General features: G+C 38.3%; 1 protein-coding gene across 1 annotated transcript in view; it reads right to left on the reverse strand.

The window, feature by feature from the left end:
• The window catches only part of LOC111142774 (cordon-bleu WH2 repeat protein like 1), a 63,257-nt gene that overhangs the window by 16,749 nt on the left and 23,574 nt on the right, over positions 1–22,934 (reverse strand). The window contains exons 4-8 of the mRNA XM_022496072.1: positions 21,692–21,789; positions 21,344–21,580; positions 4,468–4,621; positions 3,938–4,012; positions 2,189–2,326 (exon numbers count right to left, since the gene is read on the reverse strand). Coding sequence (XP_022351780.1) covers positions 2,189–2,326; positions 3,938–4,012; positions 4,468–4,621; positions 21,344–21,580; positions 21,692–21,789 — 702 coding nt within the window. The remainder of the gene's footprint in view (positions 1–2,188; positions 2,327–3,937; positions 4,013–4,467; positions 4,622–21,343; positions 21,581–21,691; positions 21,790–22,934) is intronic.

Raw genomic sequence — 22,934 nt, forward strand, 5'->3', positions numbered from 1 at the left:
GCCCCTCCCCCACCATTCCCCACTGGTGGGCACAGGCATGCATATGCTTTCTCTAATAAATCCTAAAAAAAAAAAAAAAGTACTTCAAACAACTTTTCTTTAAGTATGGGACCCCTCACTGAGAAACCAGTCTCAGTTAAAGAATGAGTTATGTATTTCAATAATCTTTTCAAATTATTTTTCTGAAATTTTATAACTTGGTAGTTATAAGCATCATATAGGTTTGCTTAAATATATATATATATATATATATATATATATATATATATATATTATTAGCTTGAAGAGTATTCCTATTCTTAAAAGTCTTAGGAAAGACTATGATTATTTTTAAAAATTCTAATAATCCAGGGCATCTGAGTGGCTCAGTGGGTTAAGCCTCTGCCTCCAGCTCAGGTCATGATCTCAGGGTCCTGGGATCGAGCCCCACATCGGGCTCTCTGCTCAGCAGGGAGCCTGCTTCCCCCCTCTCTGTCTGTCTACTTGTGATCTCTCTCTGTCAAATAAATAAAGTCTTTTAAAAAATAAAATAAAAAAAAATTAAAATTCTAATAATCCAAAAAACTTTCAGAGTTGGTTAGTTGACTAACATAAATTTCCCCAAGCTTCGAAAAATAAGAAATCAACTTTGTTTTGTATATGTTATATGATAGCCACATTTTAGGACAATAAAAAAAACTGGGTGAGGGCTGTGAACAATGAATAAATTCCACAAATAATGCAGCACAATGATCGTATTTCAGCTTCATAAGTTTTAAGGGAAGAATACTCACTTTCAAATAATACAGTGTTCAAAATCTTTGTAAAGTTTTAAGATTTGACAACTTCGAAAGTATAAATGTTTAAAAAATCACAAAAGTCGTCTTTTGAAAGTTTAATTATTACAATCACAATCAAGATAGAGAACAAGTCCATCGATCTCCAAAAACCCCAGGCCCTCTGGTGATCATCCCTTCCCCCTAAGTCTAGACCCTAGTTACTCTTTTCCCTATAGTTTCACCCTTGCAAGAATGTCATATGAATGAAATCATTCAACATCTAGCCATTTATGACTGGCTTCCCCATTTAACACAAGGCTTTTGAGATTCAGCCGTGTCACCGCATGTAGTATTCATTCCTTTGGATGGGTAGGTGGTAGCTTTCCAATGTACAGACTGACCATAGTTCATCCGTTCCTCAGTTTAGGGACATCGGGTTGTTTCCCACTTGGGGCAATTATGAATAAAAATCCTAAAATAATTTACATGTCAAGTATTTGTGTGCACAGAGGTTTTCATTTTTCTTGGAAAATCCCTAGGAGTGGGACTGCTGGGCTATACAGAAAAATGAATGCTTAAATTTTATTTTTAAAAATTTGTCGTGGTGCCTGGGTGGCTCAGTTGTTAAGCATCTGCCTTCGGCTCAAGTGATGATCCCAGGGTCCTGGGATCGAGCCCCACAGTGGGCTCCCTGTTCCACAGGGCGCCTACTTCTCTCTCCCTGACTCCCCCTGCTTGTGTTCCCTCTCTCATTGTCTGTCTCTGTCAAATAAATAAATAAAATCCTTAAAAAAAAATTATCAAACTATTTTCCAAACTGGCTGCACAATTTTGCATTACTTTAAGCAGTATGTGATATTAATTTTAAATGATTTTAAATAAGGACTCATTTTGAGTTAATAAAAAATTGAATAAAATTATTTATAATGAAATGCAAGTATTACCTAACTATAAATTTTTGCCATCTGGTAACAAAATAATTCCAATAATTTAATATAAAAATCCCAATCAAAAGCAATACTTCAGAAAGTAAGTCAGGACTAGATAACAAAAGAGTGGTCCAAGAAAGAAAAAAATTATATATTATATATATATATACATATATATATATTCTTTAATATTCATAAAATTGAACACTGAAAATAACAGAGTTCAGAGTTTTGCCCAAAAAAGCAGAAAGCCAAATAGAAGAAAAGCTGAAATCCTCCAGAACCACTTGTTTTATTCATCTTAGGCCTTGTCATATTCATCTGGTTAGGGAAAACATCATAACCTCCAAACCTGTAAGAGAATTTCAAGTGAAAGGAGGAAACTAATATTTCTTTGAGACCTTTTTACACAAGGGGTAACCAAGTAATGAAATGCTGACCTGGTGATAATCTTAATCTGCATTAAACCAAGCACCAGGCAGGAAAGGCCCAGCCACCTACATGTCAGAGATGTTACGGCCGTCTCTGGTGTTCCAGGGCATTCGGAGAGAGAGGGTTCATCCAGCAGTCTGGGCACGGTGCAGTGTTCGTGACTGGGGAGCCCGGGGCCAAGGAAGGAGTCTGCCAAAGAAGTAAAATCTGTGGAAACGGCACTATTCAACAGAGTTAAGGCAAGCAGAGAACAAGAAGCATTTCAAAGAAATCAGATCTGTTAGCTCACAATTATCCATGTGTTAAACGAGAAGAGCTAACAAGGGGGAGAAAAAAGGAAGAAAAAGAGAAATAGATACCAAGCAAAGTCTGAATAGCATTCACACCTCTTTTCTAATACTTTTGAATCTTCTCATTTCACTTATATGGTTTGATATTATTTAAATAAAATTCCTTTGTGGAACAAAAGGAATTTTTTTTTTTACTTTTTTTTTTTACTGTGAAGTTTTATTTGAGAACAACTTCAACATTTGAACATAAATACAAATATTACTTTAGGTTTTTTAATGAGGTTGGCAAATATATATAGATGGTTGGGCTCTTTTAAGATTTTGAACATGAAATATACCAGGATTATAGTTAACGGACATGTATTATGCTAACATGTACATTTCAAAGTTGAAAGATCTTATAGTACTTGGTTTAACATTAATTCAATTGACAAAGGATTTCTAAACAGCAAATTTAAACATGTTTTGAACTTTTCCAGAAAGTCAAGACATGCAAAATGTATTCCAAAAGGCAGACAGACAAAACATTAAAGACCATTATCTTTCGCAAATAAATTCTGCAAATACAGCAAATGAAGAGACTACAGCATGAATTAGTATTTTCAAAGGTGCTGGAGGTCCAGAAGCCTGAGGTATCATTGATATTATTCTGGGTAAGACTTAAGAAATAAGAAAAGTCACGACTAGTTATATAAGGATAATGTTTTTAATCACAGAGGACAGGAGAATTCTTATATAAGATGGGTCAAAATCTCAAATTCCTAAAAATCACCTAAGTATTTAAAGATTTAGGAGCATTTAGGTGCTCCTGAGCTTCTCCTGTGCTTATGAACATTAATTATAAAAATCAGATAGGGTTATATTGAGCAATTTTCATACCTATAAAATTATACCCATGCTAAAGTACTGACAGAGTAATATTCTATTTTTGGTTAGACATTAGTCTTTCATATTCATTTATAGCTAACATTAAGTCTAAGAATTAAGAAATTTTACCATATTTATTCTTATAATAGCTACTATTAAAACATAGGGAAACAGTATTAAGTTAATTTTTACTGGCATTTCATTTATTTAAAGAATCCAAAATGAGACCATATAATAGGAAATACTTCAAGATAACAAATTTTTACCACTTAACCAGGACACTATGTACATCAGATTCATACCTACGACAGTTGTGTAAACAATGGTACCTTACACACTGGTGTAAGTTTCTTCTGAACACACTAAGGTACATTCCTAACTAACATGTGTCATTCCTCTTGGGAAGGACATTAATAAGTGGTAACCTGACTTTGCATAAGGAAAGTTCTTATGGTACCATCACAGAACTAAAATTTTGAGTCCTGTCAGTTTCATACTCAACCCAGGGTGGAAATTTTTTCGTTTCAGAATATAAAATTTGGGAAAGAAGAGTCAAAGCATCTGTGTCTCCTTCACAGAGCATTATAACTAGATTCATTCCTCAACGACCTTGAAATGTCTTTTTCCAGGAACTACCTGACTTGGAGTAAAGGTGTCCTACCTGGGCTGGGCAGCCCCTCAGGGGAGTTTGTTTCCAAAACACCGTCCGAAGGAACTGCGCGTCCTGCCTGCAGGACTGGGAGACAGAAGCAGCACACCTTACAAACAAGTCACAGATGTAGCAATCCCTTAGTAGCTTAATTCATGTGTATGTAATTTGGGAAGAGATAGCCCTAACTTTGTTAGAAGCCATTTCACCACCCAGCTTTGAAGCAACTAAAATCAACTTAGCTCCCCCTTCCTACAGGGAGTCAATCCTGGAACGAGAGTGTCCTGAAGAGATTCACAGATGACCACACGCTCAATCTGAGGGTCAGGGAGCCATGCAATTTTTTTTTTATGTTGCATATTTTCAAAAGGTAGTTAAGTGAGAATAATCAGGGGCTATCTAAATATTAAAATTAATTAAAAAGCCTTAGTGTAAGTATCATCTTTTAGTAAGAAGACCTGATTTATAACCTCTATCACTTTACTGTCTGTCTAAAATAAGACCTAATGCACACGTAATGTTAATGGGAAAAGTCACGTTACCAGTGATGGGACTGTTGTCATCACTTTGATGCAGGGGTACTTTGGAGGGTGGGGAAGGCGCTTTTCGCTTTGTCCTTTTCAAAGATGAACTGCTGGCAGATGTGCTGCTGAGCTGCAGAGAGCCGGTCCTCACTATGCCTGCTCCACACGGGCTCTGGGAAACAAAATGACCAGACACAATCTCTGTTTAGAAATTAATAGCGAACTCCGGGAAGATCCTGACCTTTACATCGACTGCTTCATATGCCGAGATGCAACATAAGAGTCATTCCTTCAAAACACATTTAGGGAGCATCTGCCATGTGCCAGGAGCTGAGCTAGGACATGGAAACACAGCAAAATAAAATAGGGTCCTTCTCAAAAATCTTAGGCCAGGATGGAAGAATGGCATACGAATAACCAATTATCATGTGGAGGACTCATAAGCATAAGAGTGAAAAACTAGCTTCCAGAGAAAAATAGGGAGAAAATATGGATGTAGAGCAAGAGGCGAAAAGGGAAGAATGTATGTTAGAACAGCTGGCTCAATTAATCTTTCCTTTTTAGTACTAATGTATTAATGACAAACATCTCAAAAATTTATATGTCTACCCACGGCAAGGTCACTTGAGGTCACCTACTCTCTCCAGAGCCAACGTTCACACGCCTGGCATGTGACTGTCCGTGGACCTGCAGACAGGCCTGCCTCAGCGCCACCTGCTACTCCCTGGCGCACTGCCACGTCGTCTCACTCTTTCTCTTTATGACTGACCTGCTTCCAAGAGCTGTTCATAGTTTTTGTTTTTTTGTTTTTGTTTTTTTTTTTTCTCTCCAACTTCTCATCCCCCACAGGAACACTTCCAACCAGATATTTCCCAACTTTTGATCCAGTAAAATTATTCCTATCAAAGTCATCAATGATCACCACCACAACTAAACTAGTGGTTAATTCTTAGAACTCATTTATTTGATCTGTCTGTAGCACTCGACGGAATAGGCCACCCTCTCACAATTCTCTTTTTCTTACTCCAGATTACCACATTCCTACTCTGCACAGATCTCAATGCTCCATTTTCTTTTAGGGTTCCTTCTCATCTCAGTCCTTGGGTACACTCTCTTCAGTATCTATGTTCACTCGGTTGGTAATCTCCTTTATTCCCTTGGATTTATGTATTATTCATACGCCAATTAATTTCAAACTTGTGCCTCCATCCTGGACCCTTATCTGATCTCCACTTAAAATACCCAGACCTAATCCAGCAAGGAAAGACTTAAAACCTGCCACCCAAACCCAGATTGATTCAGTCCCTACAGCCAATTCTGATTAAACCTAAGGGCCATCCCTCACCCCCTATCCCCTCCAGAGTGGATGTGTACACAGATCCTTAATTGCTGTTTGGACTTTTGAAACAATCAGAAGAAGGACTCTTGGCAATAAAGGTCTGAGAAAGAAATGCACTATAACATACAGCTGGATGAGCAGTATTTAATTATCCTTTTGAGTAAAATATAAAGTTTTCTTCTTATTGATTAATGATATATCCCTGTGCTTGGAAACTTTCATTTGCTATCTTATAAAATTAACAAGTTGAGAAGTCATTAGGAAAAAGGCCAAAAATTCTTCTTAAACAATGCAACACTTCACTTTTCAAAATGATGATGTAACTATCAAAAGCTGTAGAATATGTCATTTTATTTCTCAGGTGAATTTACTCTATAAAGCCCTATCAAGGCACGACTCCTTTCTCTCACAGACCTACTTTACCAGTAAGAACACAGTTAGTGATCAATAAGTAACTGCTGAATGCACAAATTTGGGGCAGCACTTGATTTTCCTCCTACGTCCACGCTGAAAACTTGTGTCCCCTGCTTCGACTGATTGCTTTCATGAGGTTTAGGATGCAAACCTGTGTTCCTCTTCGAGCCAGATTCCCAATTACTGTCATTTATTGGTCTTTTCTATTACCTGATAAAAGCAGTCATGACTTGAATTAGTCACGAATTTTTCAAATGACAGTATCTTTGTACGAGTTAGAGCTCTTAAATTTTGGTCATAATAAAACATACCGTATAGAAACTAGAAGGGTGGAATTTATATGGCAGACTCCAAAGTTTATATGAACCTATCCATAACTCAAAGACAAAATAAAAATAGACTCACATATTTCACTTATGTCCCCAGAGGTCTTAAAAGAAGCAAACTTTTATTTTTGTACAGGATATTTATATTTCTATGGATAAAGAATTTAAAATTTGTCAAAATATACAGACTTTAGTTTTACTAAAACATTTTCAATAGCATTTATGAAGACAGCTGAGGGAAAAGCAGAGCAAAGACATGAACTTTTTGAAGGAGGACATCTTTTATAACTTTATCCTACAGAATTTAACTCCCTTGACACTGTTGTGCAGGTATAACATGAAAACAAATGGACATACACTATAGAGCTGCAATGGAACCACAGAGGCCAGGAAGGAAGACATTAAGATAGCATGATTGTCACTGAGTGGTACCAGAAAGATGCACGTGACCTGTCATAACTAGATTCCATGCTATAATTAATGGTTAAGACTTACTAAGTTTATGACAAAAGTGTAAATTTAACAACTTATGTAGGATAAGCAAAGGGCAGAAGTTTTCAGGGAATACGAACGATCAGTTTAGATAATCAGCTAAAAAGGAAAGGTAAGGTAAATAAAAATCAAAGTTGGGAGTTATTTTGTATTAAAACAAAACATCACTATTAAGACCAAAATAGAGGAGATCTTGGACCATGAGAAAGGGATGTCCTAGGGCACCTGGGTGGCTCAGTCGGTTAAACCTCTGCCTTCGGCCAGGTCGTGATCCCAGGGTCCTGGGATCAAACCCCACATCCGGCTCCCTGCTCAGCAGGGAGCCTGCTTCTCCCCCTCCCTTTGCTTCTCCCCCTACTTTTTGTGCTCCCTCTCCTCTGTCTCCCTCTGTGTCAAATAAATAAGATCTTTAAAAAAAAAAAAAAAAAAAAGGAGGGAGAGAGAAAGGGATGTTCTATATCTACTGCAAACGGTCTTTTCCTGAGTAAAAGCCCACTGGAAAAGAAGCAGCATTCGAGTTAGAAGATCTAGGTGTTCCTAAATAGACCGTAACCGAGAAAAGTGGTGTATACTGAAGAATGTGGGTGCAGTACATGCAGCCAGCATATAAGAGTAGAGAGCTCCTAACCCAAGAAGGACAACTTCTAGAAAGCAGATTCACTAAACCGCCACAGCTGCTTAAGTAAACACATCATGAGTTCCCATACAAAATGCTACGGCAAGGAAAGCAAAAATGAACTATATGGACTTCATAAAGATAAAAGGCTTCTGCACAGCAAAGGAAACAATCAACAAAACCAAAAGGTAACCTACAGAAAGCGAGAAGATATTTACAAATGATATATCTGATAAAGGGTTAGTATCCAAAATCTATGAAGAACTTATCAAGCTCAACACCCAAAAAAACAAATAATGCAGTTAAGAAATCGGCAAAGGAATGCCTGGGTGGATCAGTTAAGTGTCTGCCTTTGGTTCGGGTCATGATCCCAGGGTTCTGGAATTGAGCCCTGCAACAGTCTCCATGTTCAGTGGGGAGCCTGCTTCTCCCTCTGCCCCTCTCCCTGCTCATGCTTTCTCTCTCTATATATATATATCTCTCTCTCTGACAAATAATTAAAATCTTTGAAAAAAGAAATGGGAAGAAGATATGAATAGACATTTTTCCAAAGAAGGCATCCAGATGGCCAACAGACATGAAAAGATGCTCAACATCACTCATCATCAGGGAAATGCAAATCAAAACCACAATGAGATGGGTCAGAATGGCTAAAGTCAACAACACGGGGAACTGACGTTGGCGAGGATGCAGAGGAAGGGGAACACTCTTACGCTGTTGGTGGGAATGCAACCTGGTGCAGCCACCCTGGGAAACAGTATGGATGGTCCTCAAAAAGTTACAAATAGAGCTACCCTACGACCCAGGAATTGCACTACTAGATATATACCCAAAGGATACAAAAATACCAACTCAAAGGGGCACATGCACTCTGATGTCAACAGCATTATCAACAAAGCCAAATCATATTAAAAGCCCAAGTGTCCATCAACTGAGGGGTGGATAAAGAAGATGTGGTGTGTGTGTGTGTGTGTGTGTGTGTGTGTGTGTGTGTGTGTGTGTATAATGGAATTAAATTACCATTAGCCATAAAATTTAAATTAGCCATAAAAAAGAATGGAATTTTGCCATTTGCAATGATGTGGATGTGGATAGAGCTAGAGGGTATTCTGCTAAGCAAAATAAGTCAGTCAGAGAAAGACAAATACCATATGATCTCACTCATATGTAGAATTGAAGAAAAAGAATAGATGAACACAGGGGAAAGAAAAAAGAGAGGGAGGCAAAAAAGACTTTTTTAAAAAAAGATGTTATTTATTTGATAGAGCACAAGCAAGGGGTGGGGTGGGTAGGGGCAGAGGGAGAGGGAGAAGCAGAGAGCCTGACTCAGGGCTTGATCCCAAGACCCCGGGATCATGCCTGAGCCAATCCTGGGATCATGACCTGAGCCGAAGGCAGACACTTAACCAACTGAGCCAGCCAGGCTCCCTGAGAGACTACAGAGAACAAACTGAGGGTCGCTGGAGGGAGGTGGGTGGGGGGTGGGCTAAATGGGGGATGGGGATTAAGGAAGGCAGTTGCTGTGTTGAGCCCTGGGTGTTATATGTAGGTGGTGAATCACTAAATTCTGCTCCTGAAACTAATATTACATTATATGTTAATTAGAATTTAAATAAAAACTTGAAACATTAAAAACAAATGAAAGGCTAAAAAAAAAAATGTTAAAAAAAGAAAGAAAAAAGGCCAGCAAGGCCATCAGTGTCTAATCAAACTGCATGCTTAAGCCCTAGTTTTCCTGTGCCCTTCAGGAGTGTGCACCTAATAGTCTCCTAACCGCCCTACCCGTGCATTACTCAGGCTCGAGCTACTGGGTATTTTTGAAGGTGAGTTTGTGTCTAACTGGAGAGAAGCTTCTAGAGGGTTTGCAAGTTGGAAGGCGGCCTAGTGTAATGCTTACCAAACAAATGAGCTTTGTTTGGGCTTTGCCAGGGCTTGAACTGGGGAGCATGGCTATCTAGTGTCTCTGCAGTGTTCAGCCTCCTCATCTATAAGGTAGGAAAAGTAAGAGCACTTACACCTCAGAAGGGTCCGGATGCTTATGGGAAATGGCATGTGTGAAAACTCAGCACAGTGCTTAGTATACAGAACCTGCTTCGTAAACATTAGCTAATGTTACATGCAGCTCATCTACTTTTAAGTACATGAACGTGATCTGTAAATAAAATAAGCAAATGATAGTTCCTACATAGATTGAAAAGTATGGATAAAAGGAGGTACTTATTCAAAGACTATACTTTGTCCTCAGTGATGGTGGTGGTAAGAGTCCCCTTAGAGTTCATCTCCATAATAATCAACCTTAAGACCCCAGCACAGCGCCCAGCGTTCAGGAACTGGCGTTTAGTCCACTGCAGAAGCCAGATTCATCGTGTGTAATTCACTGTGTGTAAAAACTCCTCCTTGGTTACCTCAGGCAGCTCCATCCTCCCCAAGGGAATTTAATAAAAGCACAATACTTCACATTAATTTGCTAAATCTTGGGTATGGGTATATGAATGTGTATAATACATAAATTTGAATATTTCATAAATTTAATGTAAAGAATTAAAGTTGAAAAACTATTTAGAGTGGTTTTTAGCTTCCGGCACCAAAACACATTTCCTTTGGCCAAATTATGGCTGAAATTTTTAAAAAGAAGTTGAGATTAAACTATATTTAAATCCAAAGGGTTTACAAAATAAGAACACAGAGAGGTTTCTACTTACTAGGGTAAAACACTTTGGTTAATGATTAGAGATGTTCAATTATTTACTTTAGTTAGAGTCACTAAGTCTGCCTGCCATTAGCAAAAACTGCACCCGTAACAGAAATGCACATCACTGAATTTTACAGTCTGTGAAAAGGAAAATACTGCACAGAGAAGAGAACACTAGTGAAAGTGGCAAGGTCAAGTTGAAAACATGCCAGATACTTAATCCCTCAGAATTCACACCCAGATCAGGATTTACTGGTTCAAAATGGAACTAAATTTAGCTGAAGAAAATAGAATTGAATGGCATTCAGTAGATTTACTGAGTCCTAGCTCTGTACAAGTTATTAGATCACTTATTAATCACTGTTGAATTATATGATGTGGGTCACTGAAATCAATAGATTCTGTAGAAAAGAGTAAAGGAAAAACTACAAGTAGAAAAATAAGAAAAAAACTTGAATCAAAGGACAGAAATACGGTAGCCCAACTTGAAGGACATTGTTAAATGTTTCTGTTACAAGCTTTGGGGTTTTATTTCCGTTTATAATTTCTACACGTGGGAAGAAATGGGTTAGAGGAGAAAACCTGGGCCACCCCTTGAAACTCGTAAAACTCACCTTTTTTCCTTAAGTGCCAGAATCACATTATCCTTCTCCAACCTGAATATTCTCTATAAATATTACAACATACTATTTAATTTACTATGAATTATATCCCTATGCATGACCTGTTACCTAAATAACTAAAGGTCAAGTCTGAACTCTTAACTTTTTTTTTTTTTTAAGATTTTATTTATTTATTTGAGAGAGAGAGAGAGAGCACAAGAGAACACAAGCACAGGGGGCACCAGAGCTAGAGAGAGAGAAGCAGGGAACCTGAAGCAGGGCTTGACCCCAGGACCATGACTCGTGCCAATGGCAGACACTTAACCAACTAAGCCACCCAGACACCCCAGGTCTGAATTCTTAATTCCTGATGGAAGAATTCTTTCTAAAATAAGTTTATAAGTTAGACAACAGGTCAGTTTTCTTAAACTTCAAAACATATAATTAGAATAAAGTAAATGTAATATAAAAGTATGAAGTATTATAATGAATTTGCAAAATAAGCAAAGTTGTACCGGCAAGTTTTTTTAATCACAATGAATTCAGTTTTATTGTTGATTTGATCATAAAATTGGCAAAATCTCCTATAAGATACAAACAATACATACAATGATGAGGGAAAAAAAGAAAAAATCCTTGTAAACTCCAACCAGTATAGGTTACCTCATAGAAGTTTTGGTGTCCAGCCTTTTATACATATCCTCTATACTTGGGTATACACACACATGCATTTTTTTACTTGAATGAAGGCATATATGCCAGTTTCTCTCTTCATTAAGTCTTTAAAATAAAATGCTATTTTGGTGAGGCTAGGACATGTTTGTATTTCTGTCCCGAATCTCCTTCCACGCCCATCCCCTTCCTTAAATGGCACTTCCTCCTGACTTCTAAAAATCTATAACTTCTATATCCTACTTTCATGTTCTTTCAATAAACCTGTTTAAAGATCCTTCACTGACAGCACTGAAAGTCTTCGCCTGTCTAGGTCAACGTAGACGAAGAAAACCCCTATCAGGGAAGGGGTGTAAGAACTAGAGGTGATGTGTCCGGTCCCAGACTACTGTATGTAGGGGAAAGAGAAACAGGGTAGTAGTATCAGGGCCTGGAGCTCTTAAAGCCACACTATGGAAGCAGTCATCTATTCTGCCAGTTTTAAGGGTGTTCCTATCAACTTGCTGAAATAAATTCTATGACAGCAAGCAATGAGATTAGAGCTGGATTCACATAGAGGTGTCTAAATACCACCACCACTTGTATCTTTTTTGGTTACTAAAATAATAATCCCTTCAGAGGATTCTGAGTGGCCAAGCTTGTTACTAGATTTCTCTCAAAATGGTCTAGATTCAAATTCCTTATTAGTCAATGATATCACCTACATCCTCCAATTAACAAATTCATTAACTTGAGCATATCTTCCTCAAACTCGGTATCCTCTACCTCATTTTATTGATGTCCAAAGCACCAGTGTTCACTTTTGTGTTACAGTCAGAGGTTCAGGGAGAAAGATGTCAGTTAATCCATGTTGTTGTTGTTTTTTAAAGATTTTATTTATTTATTTGACAGACAGAGATCACAAGTAGGCAGAGAGGCAGGCAGAGAGAGAAAGGAGGCAGCAGGCTCCCTGCTGAGAAGAGAGCCTGATGCGGGGGCTTGATCCCAGGACCCTGAGATCATGACCTGAGCCAAAGGCAGAGGCTTAACCCACTGAGCCACCCAGGCAGCCCAGTTAATCCATGTTTTACTTCATTATTGTACTTTAGAGTTTCAAAAATCCTCAGAGAAGTAATACTAGGACTAGGCATCAAAATCTGATTAATACTGATCAAACCAAAGATCCATGTAACAAAGCACTTTTATCTGTTAAAGGCCAATTCTAAAAGACAACAAAAGATAAAATAATTTGGCCACACTAGAGTTGGAAGAGACCTTTGGAAATTTAGTTACAAAATCTTATTGTACAGAGGGAAACCTAAGCCACAAAGAAGTTCAATGGCTTGTTCTTCAAGGTAGAAGACAAAGAAGGCAATGAGAAAAATTATGACAAGAGACCTATTGGTAGACTCAAGGCTCTCTCTCAAGCCAGAGTAGGGCTCCTTCTACCATAGTATACTTCCTTTCCAGCCCTTCTCCATGTAGGTCAGAGACAGGCAAACAAACAAAAAACCCACAAATTTTTCAACCTGGGTTATATACTCTTGCAAGATTTTTAAATTTCTCTCCCTAAGGCAACCTGTGCTTTCATTTCATCAACACTATAATACTTTGAGATATCATAAAACCAAGTCTTATTAGTGGTAATCCCTTACTAATGACATTTTTTAAATGTCCAAAGGGCCTAACTCAGTAATACGTCTCAGATGAAAAAAGAGAAGATAAATCAGGAGAAATCAGAGGTCAGGATCAAGTTAAAAAGACAGACTACGGTGGTAATTAAGGTTCTCCGTGGTCAGTGATCAGAACAAAAAAATGTCCAGGGGTAGGGTAGGAGAGTAGGGAACATCTATAGATTAACTGACTTATGGCCCCCACCAGAGTAAAGCAGCAACCAAGGGAACAAACAGTGATCAACTCAGTTAATCTTGGAAAGGGGGCCAAGGATGTATGGCAGATGTTACCCAAATGACCCCATAGTTTTATCCCCATGGCTCCAGGAAAGAGGCCTGCTTTTCTCTGCCCTGGTCTCTGGTATATGCTGGTTACCAAAGAAAGGCATGTTCTCACCTATGAGGTCCTAAATGTAATAGCGGTAGAAAGCCTAAGTAAGCTTCATTCTATAGGAACTTGTAGAGGAAGATTCCTAAAACTGATTATCTTAAATATTTTATCAATTCAGTATGTACTTCAGACAGACACAACTTTTGTGTACTGGTAGATAAGGGAGAGAAATCCACACTAACTCCATTAATGACCTATTGTTCTTTGAAGTGTATTATTCTTTAAAGTCTAACAGCTTTATAATGAGCATAGTTCCTTACATTTGGGTCGGAGGTAAAGCTGGCAGAAACCTAAAAAGTAATGGCTCAGAGGAATTTTCAAGAGCATTAAATGAGTAATGTGCTTAGTACCCTGGTCTCAAATATTAGTAAGTGCTCTGTAAACATTGGTCATTAATTTTGCTCTTGTGATTAAGACTCTTTGAAAATGTGATTAAAACTACCAAGACTAAATATATTTATATATATGGGAAAGCCTTAAAATGGGAAAGCAGATAATATTCTGTTATGCTGCACTGGTGCATTTCCCTACTGAATGAAACAAGTCATATTTTTGGAAATACAGACAGCTGTATCCCGTATATCAAACAAAAAATGCCATGGCAACCACTGTTCCTAGGCAATTGTAGAATTATGTGTGTGGTTTTCTTTCTATATGATAAATGTAAGTGGCGGGGAAAATCAAATGTTGTGTGATAACCTGGAGGAAAAAACCAAAAAGAGATATTTCTTAAAGATTACAAATACATGCTCTTTTTACAACAACCTTAATGACTCTGCATAAAACATCTAGGATTAAAACTCATTAAGTGAAACAAAGACCAAATATATTCTTGCACATTTTATAAACATATGACAATCTATCATCTTACCTGCTTATAAACCATAATAAATATTAAAAGGTAACACTGAGTAAAAAATGAATAATGTCAAATATTTCTTAAAAACAATTAAATCAGCTGTTAAAAAATGAACACACTGTAAGTATTACATTTCATTTGCATAATACTGGTTTGCAAAGTATTTCCATTTCTCGCCATTTGAGTGTTTGTTTGCACCAGAATGCAAAATGAGACCAAATAAAAAGTTCAAGATATGGCGGGCCTGGGTGGCTCAGTGGGTTAAAGCCTCTGCCTTCGGCTCAGGTCGTGATCCCAGAATCCTGGGATTGAGTCCCACATCTGGCTCTCTGCTCCGCAGGGAGCCTCCTTCCCTTCCTCTCTCTTTGCCTGCCTCTCTGACTACTTGTGATCTCTGTCTGTCAAATAAATAAATAAATAATCTTTAAAAAAAAAAAAAAAGTTCAAGATAATTCCTTATTGTGTTTCCAGCCAGAAGCCAATATCCTAAAGAAAATGGAGTTCCATTCTATTAGCCCAGGAAAAGCTGCTTTACTGCTGTATACACACATAACTCCAAAGAGCCAAACCATACCAAATGTGCAAAAATAAAGAATTCTCCAAAAGCTTCTGTAGATTCTGTGGGTCAAAATTATCCCCAACTCGTGTCCAACTCTTTCTCCTCTTCTTCAAATGTAAAATCAGCCTTCATGAAAGGTTCATTTGTTGGGGCACCTGGGTGGCTCAGTGGGTTAAGCCTCTGCCTTCAGCTCAGGTTATGATCTCTGGGTCCTGGGATCGAGCCCTGCATCGGGCTCTCTGCTCAGCGGGGAGCCTGCTTCCCCTTCTCTCTCTGCCTGCCTCTCTGCCTACTTGTGATCTCTCTCTCTGTATCAAATAAATAAAATTAAAAAAAAAAAAAGAAAGGTTCATTTGTTAATAATCCTAGGACATCCTTTGGCCACAGATTTTATTAAATGTGTTCCTCGCGGAAACTTGGTCAGTGAACGTGGTACAGATACTGGATTTCGAACTTACTGTCAATCTCCGAATGCTAAGTGATTTTTGATGTAAGCCAATGTCATTGCATTTCTGACTTTTGTCATGTGTGAAATAAATGACAATCTACATAAATAACTATATACACATAAACTTATTATAAATAACTGTATACATTTATACAGTAATATAGGGAATATGGTTTAGGTAAACAACAGTAGGAGCCAGCCATTACATATGTTGTTGCATAAATGGCATTTCAAATCTTTAGGCAGAATCATATTCACAAAAAGCTCAAAAAGATGGGAGGAAAACTGCCAGAAAATTTCTAACTGGATAGTTTTCTTCTGCAAATAAAGATTTCCATAGAGGACAGCATATTCAACATTATAAGGAACAGGAAACAAGGCTTGAAACGTAAAGGAGTATAAGGAGCACAATACAAGGCTTAACATGTAAAAGAGTAGAAAACTGTAGAAATTTAGGGACATGAAAAAATAATACAGTAGCAGTGACAGTAAACTACATGTTCTTCAAAATGTATTCCTTAGGTGGATCAAATAATTTTAGTTGCAAAACTGTCCCCAAACACAGGTTAGGATAAATCAGTTTACTGACTGGTGTCTTTATTGACTTCTCGTTAGAAACTGCACAATCAGTTGCCACAATTACCTCAGAAAATCAACAGCCTTTTATGTGAAGAGTTTCAGTTTAAGCTTTAAAATCACTATCCAATACTTTAATTTACCAGTATGGAGAAATGCCTTATGAAATGAGACAAATCATTAAATATTGACAGCCAAAAAGCATAAAATATGTGTGGTGAACAAAATTTTTGCAAGCTACCGGTAGACTGACTTATCCGTAAGCCTGTGTAAGGCAAACAGAATATCAATGACTATTTAAGAGAATACTAACATGAAGGGACAGTGCAAAATGAAGAAAACTGCATTAATTAGATATCACTTTGTCATACATTACTGTTATTTATCTAGCTCTATTTTCTGAAACTTCACACACAAGAGATAAGCATTTGCTATTTCTAATATAATGTAACTATTTCCAGTATTTTCTTTCTGCTTCATTAAAGGATGCTTTGGGGGGAAAAAAAAGTGTAAAATCAGACTGTTGTAGGTCTGTTAAACAGCGCACCCTTGTGGTTTATTCTGACTCCTGAACAATAAAAATCTCCAGGATAATGTATCCAAAATTCTTCAGGGATTTGAAAATAATTTTTTTTCCAGATACTTTATCCCCCAGCCTGCCATTACTTTTGATCATCAGAAACAGGGCCTTTTTAAAGCTTCAAATTCAAAACTAAGTTGTTTAACATAAAATGTCTATGGTAATAATGACATTTTTAAATTTTAAACATAAAACAAGCAATAAAGGGGCTCTTGGGTGGCTCAGTCAACTAACACTTGACTTCAGCTCAGGTCATGATCTCCAGATCATGAGATCCAGCCTCACATCAGGCTCCAAGGTGGGCGTGGAGCCTGCTTAAGATCTCTCTCTCCCGCTCCCTCTGTCCCCCCCGCCCCCTCAGGCTTGCGTGCACACACTTGGGTGCGCTCTCTTTCTCTCTCTCAAAAAAAAAAAAAAAAAAAAAGATAAATATGTGAGGTGATGGATGTGTTAATTAACCAGATGGCAGAAATTCTTTCACAATATATATGTATTTCAAATCACCACAATGTACACTTTAAATATTTTACAGTTTTCTCTCAATTATACCACGACAAAGCTGCAAAGAAACAAACAGAGGTATAACTGCCCCCCCCAATTTGATCGGTTTGTAGAGGGCCTTGAATGCATCAAACGTACCTGCGAGTTATCAAAGTTTCTGCATTGGGAAGACAAGTTAAGTACTGGTCTTATCCTTACTCTGCACCCTGGACTTCTCTAAGGCATGACTTCAGCAGAAGGAAAGAAAGGGACAAGGAAAGATAAGGGAGACTGAAGGGAGGACCCGCCAACTGGATGCAAAAATAAAGAGAAAACACAACCAACGCGATCCTGAGCTTTTAAATCTGGGAGAACAAAAATGAGCCTGATTTTCAGTATGCTAATTTCCAGGTAGTGATGAGGGAATAAGCAACCCCAACTTCAGTCTGCGGCTGGAATAAAACACTGGGATTGGAATTACAAAACTGACATCGGTTTCCCAGGGCTGTCGTAACAACTTAGCATGACCGAGTGGCTCAAAACAACAGAAATTTATTCTTTCACAGTTCTGGAAGCCAGAAGTCTGAAATCAAGCTTTTGGCAAGGCCATAGCTCTCTGAAAATACAAGGGGAAAATCCTGCCTTGCCTCTTCCAGCTTCTGGTGGCTCCTCGAATCCCTTGGCTATGGAGGCATGACTGCAATCTCTGCCTGCATTATCACGTGACCTTCTCCTTTCTATCATTGTGCATGTGTCTCCCCACTTACAAGAACACCAGTCTTTGGGTCTGGCCCAGCCTAAAGTCCGCAGTGATCTTACCTCTAGATCCTTGACTTGAACATACCTTCTGGAGGGACACTATTCAAACCACTACAGTTGAAAACTCAACAAAGAACATGTCTTCTCTGAAAGAGTAGAGTGAGTATAGACTAAGACCATGGATTCAGTACCTCCAGATTTAGGAGACAAGTAAAGGAAGTGGAGGCAAGGGGAAAAAAGAGAGAGAGAGAGAGAGAGCTGAAATATAAAGAGAATCAGGACCAAGGAAGAGAGAAAAACCAAGAAAAATCAAGACCAAGGGGGTGATTTTGCACATCAAATAGAGTGAGGAACTTAAGGAAATAAGTGCTGAGATGCCTAGAAGGGCACGAGTTCACATGAGCATGCACACACCCCAAACCATGGCTTAATTGTTAAGAATTTTTATAATGAATAAATTAAAAAAAATGGTTTTTCAGCTTCTCTAGGGAAGTACAAGTTATTCTGGGTCCAACTTAATAATACATCAAAGAACTACCCAGATGTCCAGATCAAAAGAAAAAATAATTAGAAAATTGTATAAAGATGTCCAGTTTGCCAAAGGCAACATATAAAAAAATAAGATTACTTAACATGGGAGCATCAACTGGTCATAAAGCACAGGGTGAGAATCAAAAGAAATGGCTTTTGGTGAGGCCACTGGAAGCACAGGCTAGAGTTTTAAGAAGCAGACTATTTCTCAGACAATGTAGGTCTCTTCAGGTCTAAACACAGAGGAAGTTTACCAAAACTGAATGCATGAGGTCATCTGGAATAAAGATTTGTGACCAGGAGCAAAGATTTATTTCTACATAAAGAAAAGACATAGGGCGCCTGGGTGGCTCAGTGGGTTAAAGCCTCTGCCTTCAGCTCAGGTCATGATCCCAGGGTCCTGGGATCGAGCCCCACATCAGGCTCTCTGCACAGCGGGAAGCCTGCTTCTCCCCTCTCTGCCTGCCTCTCTGCCTACTTGTGATCTCTGTCTGTCAAATAAATAAATAAAAATCTTAAAAAAAAAAGAGAGACTTTGGTAATTAAAAAATAAGTTAAGGTTTTATTTATTTCTTTAACAGAGAGACAGAGAGAGAGGGAATATAAGCAGGGGGAGAGGGAGAGGGGGAAGCAGGCTCCCCGCTGAGCAGGGAACCCGATGCAGGAGACTCAATCCCAGGACCCTGGGATCATGATCTGAGCTGAAGGCAGATGCTTAATGACTGAGCCACCCAGGTGCCCCGCTAATTAAAAATTTAAAACAAACCTGAAAGTGCTGCCTTTTAAAAGACTTACTATGGGCGCCTGGGTGGCTCAGTGGCTAAAGCCTCTGCCTTCAGCTCAGGTCATGATCTCAGGGTCCTGGGATCGAGTCCCGCATCGGGCTCACTGCTCAGCAGGGAGCCTGCCTCCTCCTCTCTCTCTGCCTGCCTCTCTGCCTACTCGTGATCTGTCTGTCAAATAAATTAAAAAAAAAAAAAAAAAAGATATAAAAAAAAAAATAAAAAAAAAATAAAAATAAAAGACTTACTATGACGAAATGTAAAGGAGTTACAGCCACAAAATGAAGTCTTTGGGGACCCTGACTTGGCCTCTGCTTATCTCACTCAATTTCAATCTCTCCTTCTCATTCATGCCCAGACATGCCACAGTCTTCACATTCCCACCTCTTTGAACATGCTTCCTGTTGCCTCAGGTACTTCCACATAGATGTTAATACTGAACCCAAGAATCACCTCTTCTGTAACACTTCACCCAACTACCAAGCAGTTACTTTGAAAAACTTTGTAGCAAATGATTCTATCATTTGAAAAAATAACAAATCCTCCTGATTTTTAAGGTGAGATTATATACCAGGGACATCAGACAAGAAAATCTTAATAGAAATAAGAAGACAGGGCGCCTGGGTGGCTCAGTGGGTTAAGCCTCTGCCTTCGGCTCAGGTCATGATCTCAGGGTCCTGGGATCGAATCCCACATCGGGCTCTCTGCTGGGCAGGGAGCCTGCTTCCTCCCTCTCTCTCTGCCTGCCTCTCTGCCTACTTGTGATCTCTCTCTGTCAAAAAAATAAATACAGTCTTAAAAAAAAGAAGAAGAAGAAGAAGACAGCTTAGCAGATGATTAGTTATTTTCCAAATAACTACTGAGTTTAAGCTTTTTTTGTTGTTGTGTTCATTTCTATCAGGGTTGTGTGTGTGTGTGTGTGTTTTGGGTTTTTTTTTAAGATTTTATTTTTTGAGAGAGGGTGTGTGCAAGAGCAAGCAAATGAGAGAGATAGCAATGAGTGCGGGGGGTGTGGGGGTATAGAGGGGTACGGGGCAGGCAGAGGGAGTGGACTCTGCTGAGCAGGGAGCCTGACACAGGGCTCAATCCTGAGACTCCAGGATCATGACCTGAGCTGAGCCACCCAGCTGCCTTGCTATTTACTTTCTAAAGGCATATATGATAGTTTATAAATTACAATTAAAAACTATATTAAAATTTTTTGAAGTTAAAACACAGAAATGTTTACCGTTGGTTGGGAGGAGTTAGATTACTTAAGTATTTAGTTTACTAAACTTCCAAGGGTAAATAAAACCCTTCAAGTAGATAAAAGAAAACTTCTCAGTGTCTCAAATATCTCAAAATAAAATTTGCTCTCAAAGTTACTTGAATCATTTGTCTGATAATAAGCAACAAAATATAGTGTCTCATGTTTAATCACATTTACTTAAAACTTCATTTATAGTCCACATGAATAAAGCAAAGAATGTAGACACTATAGGCATAAAAAGTAGTTGGCAAATGAATTTCCACAAAACAGCACACTCCAGGAAAAGGTGGGAGTACAAAGAAGCAATAGTCATTATAGGGAAAAGATGTACCCAGAACACTGCTTTGGGCATAAGAGTAGATAAAAGTAACTGCAATATAGTCTACATAAAAAGGCTTTTTTTTTTTTTTTTTAAACTATGGAGTGTCTCTGTACCAACAAGACACACAGATTTCCCTGTGAGCATCTCAGAGTCAGATCAAGAAGATACATCTAGTTAGAAACCCATGAATGCAACATAAAGATTTTGGTGCTATGAAAAAAAAGTTCAAAATTGAGTATTTGCATTCCCAATACATGCATTAACCAAGACCTCTGGTTGGGCCTTAGTAAGCCAAGACTTTAAGGTTTATGGGTGATTTATTTACTTGAAGATAAAAGCTACTTAGAATTGGCACATTGATTCTTTACTGTATCACAGAACTACGCATATGCAATCTCTTCCCAGGGCCAGTGTTATCAGCCACAAGGCATTCATCTTATCACATATTAGTGTTTGTTACTAATCTTATTAGCAGTCTACGTGGAAAAGGACAAGAGGAAAAATAGAATGGTCTCCTGCCCCATCCTAAAAACACAAAATGCAATACACATACCTTCTCTGTTTCGTCCATGCTCAAGGACTTCACTACACAAGAAGCTGGCCTCTCCTGGATGTGAGCAAGGTCCTGGGGGGTGCTCTGAGATCCCGGCATTGGAGGCAGCGGAGCCCGCCTCTTCTTGGGGGCATCCGATGGCAGTGTGCTTGAAATATATGGCTTGGATATGGTATTGGACCTTGTAAAAGTTGGGCGATGCTTACTTACTAGAGGAGTTGCAGGGGCACTCGCCGTCTAGTAAAGGATGAAAAGGCAAAACCTGTAGGTCATTTCAAGATAAAAAGCACAAGCAATTAAAAACAGACAAGAAGAATCTTACAAAATACTACATAAGAAAATACTTACCTGTTCCCGCTTTTTCCTACTGCGCTGAAAAAAGCTGAAAAACCCTTTATTTTCTTTCTCCTTCATAATGTCTAGGTTTTGTGATATTTGGCAGGATTCTAAAATAGAAGAAAAGCCTTTTAGTTTTGTACATGGGATTGTAGATTTACCTCCAAGTTTTCCCTCAGTTACTTTCCCTTGAAAAATGTACATGATGAGAGCTACTAATCATGGTCTACAATGAACCATGCATTCTTCTAGGCATCTTATATCTTATTTAATTCTCAAAGCAACAAAGAAATTTAGTATTATTTTTCCTATTTCACAGCACAGCAATCTGAAGGTTAAAGAAACAAAGATACTTGAGGCCAACCATCAAGCAATGACAGAGACAGGACATAAACTCAATTCTTTGTGACTCAGAGTCTGTTCTATCCATAATTACCAACACTTCAGAAGTAAAATGGGCATTTTGAATTAAATGAGATATGAAGCTCTCAACAGTTTGTTCCATTATTTTGAATTTTTTTCTCAGAGCTAAACAATTATGAAATATTTTAGTCTCTAAAACATGATTCACTGTAATTACTTAGTACTTATTAAGTGTTTCCAAAACATTATTTCTTTAATATGATGGTTCTCAACTAAGGGGCAATCTTGCCCCATCCCCATCCTGGAGAACTATAAACAATGTCTGGGGACTATGAACAATGTCTGGGGACAGTTTTGGTTATGACAACTAAGGGCTGGACAGGAGAATGTGCTACCAGCATCTACTGGGTAGAGACCAGTGATGATAGCAAACACAATGCAATGTGCGAGACAGCCCCCCAACAACAAGGGATCATCCAAGTCCAAATGTCAGTTGTGTCAAAATTAAGAAACCACATTTTAATCAGAATGGCAAATGTCAAACCTCACAAGTATATATTAACATTCCATTTTCCAAAAAGTATTTCCTAATGTCCACTGGAAAGGCCTACACAAACAATGACAGATCCAGTAGAACACTGGCCCAGTTGGTCTCTAAATAATCTTTGACCACTAAAAAGGGACCACAATCATGTAAGAATGGTTGATTCTCTGTCATATCAAGGATTATCTTTACAATGAGTCTGGAATATCTAATTAAAGCAGAGAGAAAGAAAGAGAAAGAAATCAGAGTTCACTGGGTCATTTTAAAAGGGCACAGGAATCAATCTGATACGCTTTTTACTGGCCAACATCAGGATAGTTTGGGTATCATGGAACTACTCAATAAATT

This window comes from Enhydra lutris, unplaced genomic scaffold (assembly GCF_002288905.1).
Source record: "Enhydra lutris kenyoni isolate GAN:26980312 unplaced genomic scaffold, ASM228890v2 scaffoldscaffold1, whole genome shotgun sequence".
Classification (NCBI taxonomy): domain Eukaryota; kingdom Metazoa; phylum Chordata; class Mammalia; order Carnivora; family Mustelidae; genus Enhydra; species Enhydra lutris.